The following is a 14,769-nucleotide window of genomic DNA, read 5'->3' on the forward strand; positions in this document are numbered from 1 at the left end:
CATCTTATTCAGGGGTCTCATCTTACGGCCCGCGGGCCAGCTACAATCTGAGCATTTTTTGCAATCAGCACAGGAATCCCTACTACTTGTGGGAGGGATGGGGTGTCCATACCCATCTCCCATGTCCCACCCCTTCCCACCTCACCCTCTCCCCCCCCATTGCACCCCTTCCCTAAGCCCCCTCCTCTGCAGGACAAAGCCTTGGGTATTATTGGGGAGGGGCCTGGCACAGGGCGGCTTTAACCACAACAGGAGGCCTGACCCCTGATTTTATTTCTACAAACAGGCAACATTTAACAGTAAACCACCATACTAGGGGAAGGGATCACCAGCAGCACAGATGCTATGAAATGCTATGCAGAAATCTTGGAAAGATCCATTAGGTCCCTCTATTTGGAAGACTGTTCATATGAAGCTTCATAAAGAAGTAGCTTACTTGATCAGTGGTTTAAAATGCTGTATAAACATCTGCTTATACAGAACCACATTCTCTACAGAAAAGGGAGCACCAATTACTACTTTTTGCACAGTAAATAGAAGATGTAATTACATCAGAAATCAAACTGACCATCACAACATCCTTTCAGATGGATTCATGTAAGTTACTTTGGGAAGAGGTGGAAACTATCCCTGAAAATGTCTCAGTGTGAACAAGAGTCTCTGATAACATTTTTTAAACTATCCCATAAATGAGTCCCAGATTTGGATACCATTTGCCAGTTTACAAAAGGTCACTAAAGAATAAGATGATTTTGCACCTCTCACAGTATTATTAAAATTGCTATTAGTCAAACTATATAGTATTAAAACAATTATTTACAGTTCTTTAATCATGAAGTGAAACACAAAAGATTAAATGATACAAAAGTAAGTAAATCTCATGCACTAGGAAGAGCGTGGCAATGATTTAGTTACATGGCAGCCAAACCCTACAGAATATAATATAAAATAGTTTAAATTCTTGTTAGATGGCAAGACTAAAAGATCCAAAAACCTGCACTTTAGAATTCGCAACTGAAGGTCCCAATCCTGCACTCATTCTGAACTACAGTCACAAGAGTTTTGGACAGGCACAGGTATCTGCAGAGTTGAGGCATAACAGTCGGATCCAATCAGTAAGACTGAGCAGATTCTACATTTACTATACTCCCTGCTGGAAAAGGGATTGAATATATAAAACTGAAAAAGCTAAATTCAAATACTGACTCTAAAAAGCCTTCAAAATATTCATCTTCTTAGTAGAAGTGCCAGAACTATAAGTTTACCGTTGTCATGGAATTATAATAAAGTACATCACACATCAGCGCTATCAAGATGTTCTACTTAAGATTCTGAAATAATGGTGGTGTAGTTTGTTATACAGAGAAGTGCTCTGATTAAGAAAAAAAAAGAGCTCCTAATTCGAATGGATCTTTTATTAGGAAAGTGACGTTATTTGAGAGTACCATTACCTAACTAATCTTAGCACTTCTCCATTCACAGACTTCCTAAATGGCAAGATCACTCTTTACCAGGAAGATGGGGATATCCAGTGATTAAGTTTTACTGGGGTTATATGCATCTGGGAGTGATTTTTCTTATTTAGTATCTCTGAACAAATATTCTGTTTCACCATTACTTATTGACATGTCTTTAATATTGAGTTACTTACCAACAGACTTATCTGCCATGCCTACATCTCTGGAAGTCCAGCGGCAAAATCCACAGGCCAGGTAATATGCTTTCTTCATTGTAGTCTTGGCTGGGTCATCAGGAAGTGGAGCAGGAATGCTTGTTGCCCTGGTGGAAAGTGTGTGCATGCAGCATGGGCAGTCAAAACAATTAGCACACCTGTCAGAGACATGGGAAAGTCATGAGCTACATTGGTACACCTGTCATGTTACATAAAAATCTTAGAAAAACATTCTTAAAGAACAGCACAATTGAACTTAAAGGTGCCTTTTTGGTCTCACACAACCACTTTAGAAAATACTGTGTTCATATAGATTAAATAAGGGAAGGAAGAGAATTGCATAAAGTCAACCAAAGGGTGGACAGAATGAGCTGGAAACAATGAAAAAAACACACTAGGCATGTAAATTCATTTCTCAAACTTATTTGCAACATGTAAACATGATAGCAGGTAAACAAAATATTTATTATAGTGCAAAAATTATACCTCACACTTCAGTACTTCCCTCTCCACAAGGGATCACAATGTAAATAAGACAAAAACTTAAGGATAACAGTTCAGGAGAGGGAGACTGAGAAACTTGGACTTTTTGGTGACGGGGCCAAGGAGTACACAGATAGGGTTAGGGGATTATTAATGCTAGAGAAAAAGATGGCTCAAAATAAGGAGCTTTAAAAAGACGAGATTTGAAGGAAGAGACATTGCAGTGCTGCAGCAACCAATCATACCTATTCTTCTTCAGCTTCGCCTCAGCTGACGGCATGTTTTCCAGGCAACTGGGACAATAGTGGGAGTCCACCTAGTGAACAACAGACAAAGAAGTCAATGCATCCTATGATGCGTGTATTTATGTACAGGACACCAGCAGCAGCTGAAACGCTTTGCTGCATGACTTAAAAATGTTGTGTGGAAGACAACAGCAATGTGAAGTCAGGGAAGATGTAACAGACTTCTCGGCTGTGTCTACATTGGCACCCTTTTCCGTAAAAGGGATACTAATGAGACACTTCGGAATTGCAAATTCCGCAGGGGATTTAAATATCCCCCGCGGCATTTGCATGAACATGGCTGCCGCTTTTTTCCAGCTCGGGGTTTTGCCGGAGAAAAGAGCCAGTCTAGACGGGATCTTGCGGAAAATAAGCCCTTTTCCAGAAGATCCATTATTCCTACTTGAAAGGAATATTTAAATCCCCCGCGGAATTTGCAATTCCGACTGGTCTCATTAGCATCCGTTTTACGGAAAAGGGTGCCAATGTAGACACAGCCCTCATGTTTAAAATTTTTCAGTCTGGCTAGGCAAGGAAAATTATCTTTAGTACGTTTTACATCAGAAAAGGGACTTGTCAAGAAGGATTAAATGCTACTACATAAGAAACACACTAAGCTTAATTGGGCTCTGATATGCTAAAGATTACAAGAGCCACAAGATATTAGTAATCCATTTCTGAACTTGAATAATTAAGTCAATAGAAAGAGTACTGCTGCCTTTCAAACATCTTTTTCCTACTATATGAATACTCTATTTTCATACCTCCACAATAACACCATCCTTGCCACCATGGATGTAGAAGCACTATACACCAACATCCCACATGAAGACGGATTACAAGCAATTAGAAACACCATCCCAGAGGACACTACTGCCAATCTGATAGCAGACCTATGTAACTTTGTTCTCACCCACAATTATTTCCAGTTTGAGAACAACTTATACCTCCAGATCAGCGGCACAGCCATGGGTACACGCATGGCCCCACAGTATGCTAATATCTTTATGGCTGACCTAGAACAACATTTCCTCAACTCCTGTCCCCTTTTACCCCTTCTCTACTTACGCTACATCGATGACATCTTTATGAGCTGGACACATGGCCAAGAAACACTGGAGACATTCCACAGAGATTTCAACAACCTACACCCCACCATTAACCTCAGCCTGGACCATTCCACACGAGAGATTCATTTCCTGGACACCACAGTACAAATCAACAATGGAAAATTAGACACCACCCTCTACAGAAAACCCACTGACTCGTACAGTTACCTAAATGCTTCCAGCTCCCATCCAGCACACACCATACTATCCATCATCTATAGCCAAGCCCTTCGATACAACCGCATCTGCTCTAATCCCACTGACAGAGACCAGAAACTTCAGGATCTCTACCAACCATTTATAAACCTCAACTACCCACCCGGAGAAATAAAAAAGCAAATTGAAAGAGCCAAACGAATACCTAGAAACCATCTACTACAAGACAGACCCAAGAAAACCAACAATAGAACACCACTTGTCATCACCTACAGCTCCCAACCTAAACCTGTCCAACACATTATCAATAAATTACAGCCTATACTGGAACAGGACACTAAACTCCAAGAAGCTCTGGGAGACAGACCCATAGTCTCTTATAGACAACCACCTAACCTCAAGATGATTCTTACCAACAACCACAGGACATACCACAGTAATACCAACCCTGGTACTTTCCCTTGCAACAAACCCCGTTGCCAGCTTTGTCCACATATTCATTCTGCTAACACCATTATTGGGCCTAACCAAGTGAGTTATAAGATCAAGAATACATATTCCTGCGCATCCAGAAATATAATCTATGCTATCATGTGCCAAAAGTGTCCGTCTGCTATGTACATTGGACAAACGTCTCAGACACTTCGCCAAAGAATCAATGCCCACAAAACAGACATTAGACAGGATCACAAAGAAAAAACAGTTTCTTGCCATTTCAACCAGAAAGGACACTGTCTCAATGACCTAATCACATGCATCCTACTTCAGAAGACTTTCAAATCTGCACTTGAAAGGGAATCCTCTGAACTGGCATTCATGCTAAAATTCGACACTCTCCGCGGGGGGCTGAACAAAGACCCCAACTACCTTACCCATTACAAAGATAGCTTCCCCAATTATCACCTCTAATACCATTAACTCACAGACATCTACCCTTCCCCACCTCTAATTTCATTAACTCTCAGACATTTACCTTCCTTCCTCCCCCCCCCCCCCCCCAGCATCTCCCTTCTGTTCTGAAATGTGATTTGTCCTTTTCATATGTGTTCATTTTTTTAAATTGTATCCTTTGGTATATATGGTTGTGACTATTTTCTTCCACTATTTGATCTGAGGAAGTGGGTCTGGCCCACGAAAGCTCATCATCTAATAAACCATCTTGTTAGTCTTTAAAGTGCTACATAGTCCTGTATTTTGTTTCAGCTACACCAGACTAACACGGCTACATTTCTATCACTATTTTCATATCACATCACCTAACTTTATTTGGCCATTGCAACTGCACTGGTCAGCAATGAATAGTGTGGGAAGTGTTTTATAGCTGGCATGTATCTTGGAGAACTCATTTTCTAAATCTATGGGGAAATGATGTCTCCGTCTGCATCCTTTTATTGACAAGTTATCAGTTCTTAATTTCAGTTCTGTCTATCTGTGAAACAGCTTCACGTTTTGGGATTGCCAAAAACAGATTTTTCTTATTTTCCTATCCGAATATGGGATGATTAGCCCAGTCACTTTGTACAGAAACATCACAACAGATACGGCCAATTTACTAACCCTTTTACCTTATTAACAAATGCTGAAACATCTGAAACAACAGATGTTTTACTTGCATTAGATTATTTCACTTCCACATTAAGTGCCTTACAAATCTTTACATTAGGGATGTAAAATCCCATTTAAATCATTAACTGATTAAATGTAAGTTTAACCGATTAACTGATTAAACAGGGACGGGTGGGTGGGGGCAGCTCCGGCCCAGCTGCTTCCGGTCTCTTCCAGGGCTGGGAGCTGGCAGCCCCACATGGGAGACTGGCAGTGCTGGAGCAGCACTCCACCTGCGGTGGACCACAGGCTGGGGGTTGCTCTCCAGGTACCGGGTAACTGGTAGAGATGATAACTGGTACTTTATATACTTCAGAATGCAACTAAACCAGTAGCTGATCCCAGGACTTTTGGCAGTGTGTCATTTTAAGATTATTTGTCCTATTTTTGGTTAGACTGTGTCAACACATTGCATTACTTTTTAAAAAATGGTAATCTGCATACAGAAAACAACTTTTTCTTCACATCTTATGCCTTTAATGTTTTGTGTTTTATAAAACACAATCAGAACAGTTTTCATATGACTTTGTTACTAAATCCACCAGAGAATATATTTGTCAAGACATTGCAGTGCTTAAATTAGCAGTCATGGGGTATCTCACTCAATTAAAATACCTTGTGCAGGCTTCTAAACACCTCTTTTGTGTTCTGTTTGATACAAACGTGGCGATCAGTACAGATTTTTCAAGTGTTAGTAATCTCTGGACAGAGGGTAAGATACCTATCCATAACCTCAGTTGATCACTATTTAGACTTTAAGCGTGAAAAGGGCTTATGTCTTGAATGAACCTTTTCACCACTAAGGCTACATCTACACAATGATGTTTGCCAGAAGAGGCAATGCAAATGAAGCGCGGATTAGCATTTTCTCATGCTTCATTTGCATAATCTCTTCCTATCTGTTTCTGCCCAAGGGGTTTTTGCGCAAAACCAAGCAGTATGGACATTTCCTTATTGTGCAAAAACAAAATGTCCACGCTGCTTGTTTTTGCACAAAAACTCCTTGAGAAAAAACAGATCAGAAGAGATTATGCAAATGAAGCACGAGAAAATACTAATCCACGCTTCATTTGCATTGCCTCTTCCGGCATCGTACTGTAGATGTAGCCTGAATGACAAATTCCTGCCTGCAAAATCTACTGTGATTTCAAATAGAAGAGCAAATGGCTAGTCCAGATAAAAGTAAAGGTTTTCTGTTTTTTTAATCTACAAAACTGTACCTCTGAACCTTTAATGGGACTCAGAGCAAGTCTGCGGTTCCCAGATGCCAATGCAAACTTATTTATAAAACAATGAGGAGTCCTGTGGCACTCTAAAGACTAACAGCTTTATTTGAGCATTACCTTTCACGGGGGGGAAAAAAAAAACACTTTGCCAGGTGCTACCCCACTGAAGCTTATTCATGACACACACGCCATTGTCTTCTGAGAAAAGACGCTACTCTACAGTCACTGCTTGGTCTTGGGAAAGTTTTTATCCCAGACAATCCCCACTACCCCTCTGAGATCTTGGGGAACACCACGCCTCTCGACTGCTTTACAGCACGGGAAAGCAGGCTCGGGTATAGGCCTCACAGGCAGCGAGTCAGCGACAGTCAGGAGCTACTGTGTCTACACAGGCTCCTGGTGCTACGCCCGCCTGCCAGCGCTACTCTGGGGTTGCCCTGGGCTGCAGGGACAACAGGCAGGGAAGGGCTGGCCCCTGATGGGGGAGGGGAGGAGAATCACGTCGGGGGGGGGCACCCTGTGGGGAGACTCTGCCCAGGCCGCTGGGGGAGGAGCCTGTTTGGGATCGACCCCTCCCTACGCACCCAGGCGGGGGAGACGGCCCCCCCCCCCGAGCAGGCCAGGGGCTGTCAAGCCAGGCCATCACCCTACAGTCCAGACGGGCCGGAGTAGCTTCCGCCCCCATGATGTCTACATTGGCCAATCAAGAGACGAAGCATCCCGACCGACAGCGACGCGAGCCAATCCACAAGGCGATCATCTACTGGAGCCAATCGGAAAGGGTTAGCCAGCAAACCCCCTCCGAGAGAGCTAGCCAATAGGAAGAAGCGGATGGTTTGAGCGGCAGGCGTCGCGGCCAATAGGCGTCGGGGGCCCGCCTCTCTCGCTGGCCTGCGCCTCGGCCCGGCCGGCGGGGTTACCTCGTGGGAGACGCACTCCAGGGAGCGGAGCTCGCTGCAGTAGCGGCAGAAGTAGAGCTGGGAGAGCGGCGCGCGGATCTCCTTCTCGCCGCGCACCAGGTACGAGACCCGCTCCGACTGCAGCAGCGACGCCATCTTGGCAGCCGAACCGCCGCCGCCTCGCTCCTCACGTGATCCGGGCGCGCAGCTCCCGTCCCCGCCTCGCTGCTTCCGGCGGAAGGAGGGCGGGGGCTTCCGGTTCCGGTCCCTGCTGCTGGGGCTGCTTCCAAGATGGCGACGTCTCTGGGCTCCAACACTTACAACCGGCAGAACTGGGAGGACGCGGTACGGCCCGGGCTTCGGGGCCGGGGGGGGAGGGTGAGAAGCCTCCCCCGGGTGGTTTCACCCTCCTCGTGCGGCAGGGCCCAGCCTAGGGAGCCGGGAGCTGCTCGCGCTGCCACGGGGCTGAGGCGCCGGGGGGGTCTGGGGCAGGCCCTGAGGCGGCGGGGGGAGGGGCTCTGCCCCCAGGGCCCTTTTCCCGCCAGGTGCTGGGCCCGTGTCTTGGGTCGCTCGGGGGCTGCTGGCGTCTGACCCGGGCACCTGCGAACGCGGGAGCGGATCGCGTGGTTGGAAGAGGGTTGGTTTGTCCCGTGAAATAACTGGCAGCCGGAGTCTCCTCACAAGGCTTCATCTAGCAGCTGGTGGGGACATTGGGGGGGGGGCGCTTTGTCCCCCACTCTGAGGAGTCAGAGCCGAGGTGCCCTCTAAGGTTTCCACCCATGTGCAGAATAAATGTCGTTACGTGCACCAAGGCACGGGCAGAGGTGCACCGCCGGTAAAAAGACATGCTGCCAACTGTGGGAGGCGGCTGGTGGTGTGCTAATCAGCTGTGGGGCCGCCCAAGGGCTCAGCTTACAGCAGTGTTTCCCAAATGGTGTTCCCTGGAACCCTGGGGTTCCGTGAAGTGGAAATAAGGGTTCCGCGAGAAAATTCCATTACAATAACATTTTGACTTTAAAAAATAATTACTATTTAAGCATTTATGAATTGTGTTGAAAACAACTTTCATTTGTGTTGATCTCATGACCTTGTTTAGCTTTTGTTTATTATTATCCTTACTTACTTGTGGTCTACTTTTTCAGCTCCATATATTATTATAAGGGGTTCCACACATTTTTTTAGAGTTTAAAAGGGTTCCGTGGCCAAATAAAATTAGGAAACACTGGCTTACAGGGAACACTGGTCAGAGCTTTGAATGAGTAGGGTCTAGTCCTTTGTTCTGAGAGAAGCAGACGGCAAAGGGGTTGTTGTTGGTTAGGGATGTAATCTGAAGTGAGCTAGTGAGTTTGTTCTGACTGGTTTTTTTTTCTTCCGTGATGCAGGACTTCCCTATTCTGTGTCAGACATGCCTTGGAGAAAATCCATATATCCGAATGGTATGTGACTGTTTCACGTCATTGTCCTTTAACATGTATGATGAGACTAGCACTGGTTTAGGCGATGAAAAAATTAGTTCAGACAAATGAGGCAAGTGGGAGATGCCAAAATTCATGCAGGTTTCTATGTGCTGCTTCTTAACAGTAGAACATGCGCTTATGGGGAAGGAAGTCTAGATTTTGGGGTTGGCCAAGGGCATTGACAACATGATCAAAATAAATCAAATAATAAAAAATTTGAGCTGATATCAAGATAGCTTGTCCAATGGTTAAAAGTATAAAAGATCCATATCACAAATGTGTCTTCCATCACAACTTTGATACTAACGCTCTTCTTCTCTTAGCTAAACTGAGGTACTGAAAGATTAAACGACTTTCCCAGTTTTTAAAATGTGCTTTGAAAAGGGCTTTGATATTATTTCAGGAAGGTTGCTTGAATGCCCTTTAAATCTTTGTTTTTACCCCAATATATAGTTTTCAGTGCCGGACTATGTATCTGTCACCCAACCATTTTGTTTTACCCTTCCCAGCACCAACTAGAATCATGTAGCATATTTTCATTCTAAACATCCACATTTTTGCTCTCCTCTCCCTAAGTTTGCTTTAGTCTCTATCGAATGCTAATAAGCTATATTAATTTTTAATGCAAATACACTCTATGTTGCGAAGTTGGATAGAGGATTTATTTTTGTGTTATGAATCTCTGGACATTTTGTCATTTAAAAACAGATATTAAAAAGTTGAAGCTGAGGGTTTCTTTGAAAGATAATCTACTGAATATTCTGCCATCATAAAAATTGGAAGGGTTTGGCTCCAAGTTCCCTATTAAGCCTATTAAGTACTGTGCAGGTGCTCAGGGCTACAGTGGACAGAGATACCTCTTCCCCCAGTCCTGAACCTGCTGCAGCTGGGGAAGAGGCGCCTCAGCCTAGGCCTCCCACCACTGGGGGAGAGGTGTCGTGACTGGGAGAGAGAGCTGAGGGGTGTCACTCTTTCCACCATAGCCCGGAGGCAACCTGTATTCCTTATCCCTGGTCCCATCCCAGACCCTGCACCTCAAATTGGGGCCTGCAGCCCCATGCCCCTCCGCACCTGAACCCTTTACCCCAGCCTTTAGCCCTTCATCCCCGGACGTATACCAGATTTCACAACCCCAGCTGGAGTCCTCACCCCACCTATGCCTCAACCATCTGCCCCAGCCCTGAGCCCCCTCTCACACTGCCAACTCCGTGGCCTCACACCTGCTGCATATGTGGCAAAAATTAAAGGAAACTCTGGCTAAAAGTGATTTTTCTCCCACTTAACTTCCAAAGGCTCTCCATATTAAGTGAAAGCCATGGGGCAGATATCTCCAAATGCAACCAGCACAAAGAGAAAACATGCAGTAGCTGTGGTGGTACAGCATGTGGATAGTTGGGTAGAAGAGATGTAATGTGGGAGATCATTGTTTTGATTAGTATCTCGTGGGAGTTTTTTATAGTATCTCTCATTTGATTTTATTCCAGACCAAGGAGAAATATGGAAAAGAATGCAAGGTATGTTTGTCTTCATTGGAAGAAATGACTTCTGGACAAGCTCATAAGTTTCCATTGTGGATTAAGATATAATGCTGAAAATATCAACTAACAATCTAAACTCTTGAGCATGTGATGCCATGATACCTTCAAAAACTTGACAACAGTTAAGCTTCTGGTGTGCTCAGTGCCTATCGCGCTGTCCAATATTGTTGCATTGTTTCCTTATATATCCTCCCATCTCCCTGTATTCATCTGTAGCCTCTTGTCTTACAGTTAGGGCATGTCTACTCTAGTGAAAAGATCGACCCTCTGATCTTCTAGCATTTGATTTAGCAGGTCTAATGTAGATTCCTAAGTCCAACGCTGAGGGAAGCTGATAGGAGCGTTTGCATTTTGCGTAGCTGGAGTTGCATACCTTAAACCAACCTGTCTGGTCTAGTATAGACCAGGCCTTAGATTGCAGCTCCTTGGGGGCAGGGACTGTCTTTGTTGTTGTTTCTCTGCAGCCCTTAGCACAATGGAGTCCTGGTCTGTGACTAAGGCTGGTAGGCTCTATAGTAATACAAATAATAAATAACTCGACTCGTGATTTATCCATGAAAGTAAGTGGTGCCTCGTGAGTGAACGTGCATCTTTTCAGCACTGGTCCTTGAATTGTTAAATCTGAAAAAAATGTTTAGGTTTATTTCACTATTTAGTCTGGTTATTCACTTTAAAAAATCAGTTTGTGCATGTTCACTTCTAGTAACTTTCATTCAGTGTGTAACGAGAACAGCGGTCTGAGGTTTCAGAGTTCACAAGAAAATAATTTTTTAATTAAACATAATTAATATCTAATGAAACAGTTGTTAGAGCACTGACTTTATAAAGTCACCTTCTGTTTATACAAAACCTAAGTTTGGGTTTTAATTTTACCTATGTTCTTTTTGTAATATATATTGGCATCGTCTAGTAAGCTAGTTATCCAAGCTCCTTCCCTCTCGCCAAATGGGCCAGGCCCTGTGCTGTCCTAGGATGTGTATATCCTGGAAATTACTTGAGCAATGTAGAAATTCTCTTTGCCTTATGCTCTAAGAAAGTTTCTTGAGTATTCAAATCATTGCAAGAAAGTCCAGCCAAAACCACCTTCTCCTGTCAAAATGAGGCAACCTGTTGCATTTTTTGAGCATCACCTCCAACAGCTTGCCGAGGGTTGAGGGCTGCTGTAGCCCCACGTGGTCTGGGAGTTTGCAGCCTCACAGGGTGTGGGGGGTGGAAGTGGCAGTGGGTGGGAGAGAGCTGCTGGTTGCTACTTGGTGCAAGTCAGCTGACTTTCTTCCTGCCCCCCTCCCACTGCTTCCACCCAGCGTGAGACTGCCGACTTCCAGCCTGCAAGGGTTGGGAGCCAGCAGCCCTTTCTTCATTTTCTCTCCCCATGGGATTAGAGTGGCTGGGCTGGAGCAGCCCCTGCCTTGGGCATTTAATCAGTTATGCTTAACATTTAACCAATTAACTCATTAAATGGGATTTTACATTGCTAGCCTCTAGTTATAGTTGAGTTTCCATGAGAATTTGAATGCTAGTGGCATTGCTGGCTGCAGTTAGTGGTACAAGTCACTGCTGTCTTTGTCTCAGATTTGTGCCAGGCCCTTCACAGTGTTTCGCTGGTGCCCAGGTGTTCGAATGCGCTTTAAGAAGACAGAAGTATGCCAGACATGCAGCAAGCTGAAGAATGTGTGTCAGACCTGCCTGCTTGACCTTGAATATGGTGTGTAACCAGAGTCTATTTACCAACAACTGCAAGTACAGATTGAGACAACTCTGCTTGTCTCCTGACACTGCATAACGTTAATTTGGCTCTAAATAAACATATATCTCCATGCAGGGCAGGGAGATACATATTTATTTAGTGATGTTTGGTTCATCTTCTCTCTCATACAATCTGACTACGATCTCTTCTGTGATATCCCAGAAGGCATATCTACATGCTGAATGGTGTTCTCATCTGTGCACAGACTTTCAACTCACTAAAGACTAAATTATGTCTAATAATTCTATCCATTCTAAAATCTTCCTGTACACACTAGTGCTGTGCTGTCTTTGCCTGTGTTCATAAGAATGAGTTGCTATCAGTTTCCAAATGTGTTTAGACTTTGATACCAGCTGGACCTTACTTTAACTGTAGAGAGGGTTAGAATTTTGATGTTGCCCACTTCTGTTGCTAGCAAGACTAAAAATAGTTCCATTTGTGATGCTAGATGTATCAGGAACTATATTTGTGATTAACTGAATCTCACTAATCAAATACGTTTCAATAGACTATGCAGAGGCTTTTAAAAAATGACCATGAAATTAGATGAACTTTCAGTCTCACTCAGTTCACCTTCATGGCAGGTAAAGTAATACTATCCAGAGGATATTAATTAATGCATTGTAAAACAATCAGCACAGATATGACTGCTCTTAAGGCCTTCTTTCTCCAAATACAACTTTAGTGTATGTTTATAACAACCTTTTTTGTCCTTCTTTTGGTTAATATTTTTTTAATTTAATTTTAGGTTTACCTATTCAGGTTCGAGATGCAGGACTCTCTTTTAAGGACGACATGCCTAAATCTGATGTCAATAAAGAGTATTATACCCAGAACATGGAGAGAGAAGTAAGGAATGCATTTGTAACAGAAATCTGTTGTTGGTTTATTTTACTTGGGCTAGCTGAAATGAACTAGATAATCTTGAAAACTTCCTGGTTGGTCTGATTATGTGCATCAGTTTTCTGCCAGTTTTCAAGCAATGAAATATGCACTCTTTGTCTACTGCTTAGATTTCGAACTCAGATGGCACAAGAGCAGTTGGTGCTCTAGGGAAAGCTACGTCTACCAGTGACATGTTGCTTAAACTGGCTCGAACCACACCTTATTATAAACGCAACCGACCCCACATCTGTTCCTTTTGGGTGAAAGGGGAATGCAAGAGAGGAGAAGAGTGTCCGTACAGGTATTGTTTTGTTTTGAAAAGCTAACTAGTTAACAACGGTGAGGTACAGTGCCTCTGTTTGCAACGTAGGGAATTCTCCAGTAAAATGGAAGTAAGGCAGTGTATCCATAAGCATTTTTGCAGATGTTGCAGGAACAATTACATAAGAACAGCCATACTGGGTCAGACTATGATCCATCTAGCCCAGTAGCTTGTCTTTTGATAGTGGCCAATGCCAGATGCTTCACAGGGAATAAACAAAGTAGGGCAATTATTGAGTGATCCATCCCTTGTCGTCCACTCCCTACTTCTGTCAGAGGCTTAGGACATCTAGAGCCAGGGGTTGAATCCCTTTTTATCTTGATAGTGGCCATTGATGGACCTATCCTCCATGAACACAGCTAATTTTTGAACCCAGTTCTATTTTTGGCCTTCAGAACATCCTCGGACAAGAAGTTCCACAGGCTGTGTGTGCATTGTGTGAAGTAGTATTTCCTTTTGTCTGTTTTTAATTGGCTGCCTATTAACTGGGTGATGCCTGATGCTTGTGTTATATGAAGGGGGAAAATACACTTCCTTTTTCACTTTCTCTACACCATTTATGATATTGTAGATATTGCTGTAATAAATGCATGAGTAATTTAAGTTCTTAAGGTTCTAATTGTGTTTCATTTTGGGGTGATTATTGTAATAGTTTTAGCTGTTAGTCCTCAGCTTCTTAAGGAGGAAGGTGGCTGTGCAATTGTATTAGTCTAGTGCAGTTGTAACAATGTAATGGTACAAAATACTATGTTGACCATACTTTAGACATGAAAAACCTACAGACCCAGATGATCCTCTGGCTGATCAAAACATCAAAGATCGTTACTATGGTATTAACGACCCTGTAGCTGATAAGCTTCTGAAACGAGCTTCAACCATGCCTCGTCTGGACCCACCTGATGACAAGACGATTACCACACTATATGTAGGAGGCCTGGGAGACACCATCACCGAGACTGATCTGAGGTATGTTGGTACATCAGTGTTCACATTTGCTTGGTGCCTGGATAACTGCAAATTAATAACTTGCTAAGGTTTTCCTAAGTTGTTTGCTCATCTTTTACAAGCATCTTGTTGAGGTTGCTATGCCTGAGTGAGAGTGAAGGGGGCCATTCGCCCCTTGGTTATGCAGCCCCATCATTTGTCCCTACAGGTCAGAAGTGAGTGACCAGTGTTGGTCACTTCTCCCTAACCAGAAGTTGGCTCATGTATCTGTTTAGAGGAACACAGAACTTTTGGAGGTGGGAATAAGATTTAGTTGTAGCAACACCTTGATTGCAGTGTTTAAATTCTCTTCCCCTCCAACCTCTACCAAAAATCCCCTAAGAGTGCATCATTGCTACGGGTGCCCAGAGGATCCCATTTTACACTTGAAATCCCCTCGTG

General features: G+C 43.7%; 2 protein-coding genes across 3 annotated transcripts in view; one reads left to right on the forward strand and one right to left on the reverse strand.

The window, feature by feature from the left end:
• DCTN4 (dynactin subunit 4) overlaps positions 1-7,659 on the reverse strand; it is a 23,007-nt gene extending 15,348 nt beyond the window's left edge. Inside the window, exons 1-3 of one of the 2 annotated variants that reach the window (XM_075900565.2) lie at positions 7,456-7,659; positions 2,401-2,471; positions 1,652-1,830 (exon numbers count right to left, since the gene is read on the reverse strand). In XM_075900565.2, the coding sequence (XP_075756680.1) occupies positions 1,652-1,830; positions 2,401-2,471; positions 7,456-7,590 (385 nt within the window). In that variant the 5' untranslated portion in view covers positions 7,591-7,659. The remainder of the gene's footprint in view (positions 1-1,651; positions 1,831-2,400; positions 2,472-7,455) is intronic. The other variant, XM_075900566.2, reaches the window with a different exon arrangement.
• RBM22 (RNA binding motif protein 22) overlaps positions 7,651-14,769 on the forward strand; it is a 10,794-nt gene continuing 3,675 nt past the window's right edge. The window contains exons 1-7 of the mRNA XM_006138244.5: positions 7,651-7,779; positions 8,817-8,870; positions 10,376-10,405; positions 12,002-12,134; positions 12,925-13,025; positions 13,190-13,362; positions 14,149-14,349. Coding sequence (XP_006138306.1) covers positions 7,726-7,779; positions 8,817-8,870; positions 10,376-10,405; positions 12,002-12,134; positions 12,925-13,025; positions 13,190-13,362; positions 14,149-14,349 — 746 coding nt within the window. The 5' untranslated portion in view covers positions 7,651-7,725. The remainder of the gene's footprint in view (positions 7,780-8,816; positions 8,871-10,375; positions 10,406-12,001; positions 12,135-12,924; positions 13,026-13,189; positions 13,363-14,148; positions 14,350-14,769) is intronic.

Source organism: Pelodiscus sinensis, chromosome 16 (genome assembly GCF_052426305.1).
Source record: "Pelodiscus sinensis isolate ZL-2025 chromosome 16, ASM5242630v1, whole genome shotgun sequence".
NCBI lineage: Eukaryota > Metazoa > Chordata > Testudines > Trionychidae > Pelodiscus > Pelodiscus sinensis.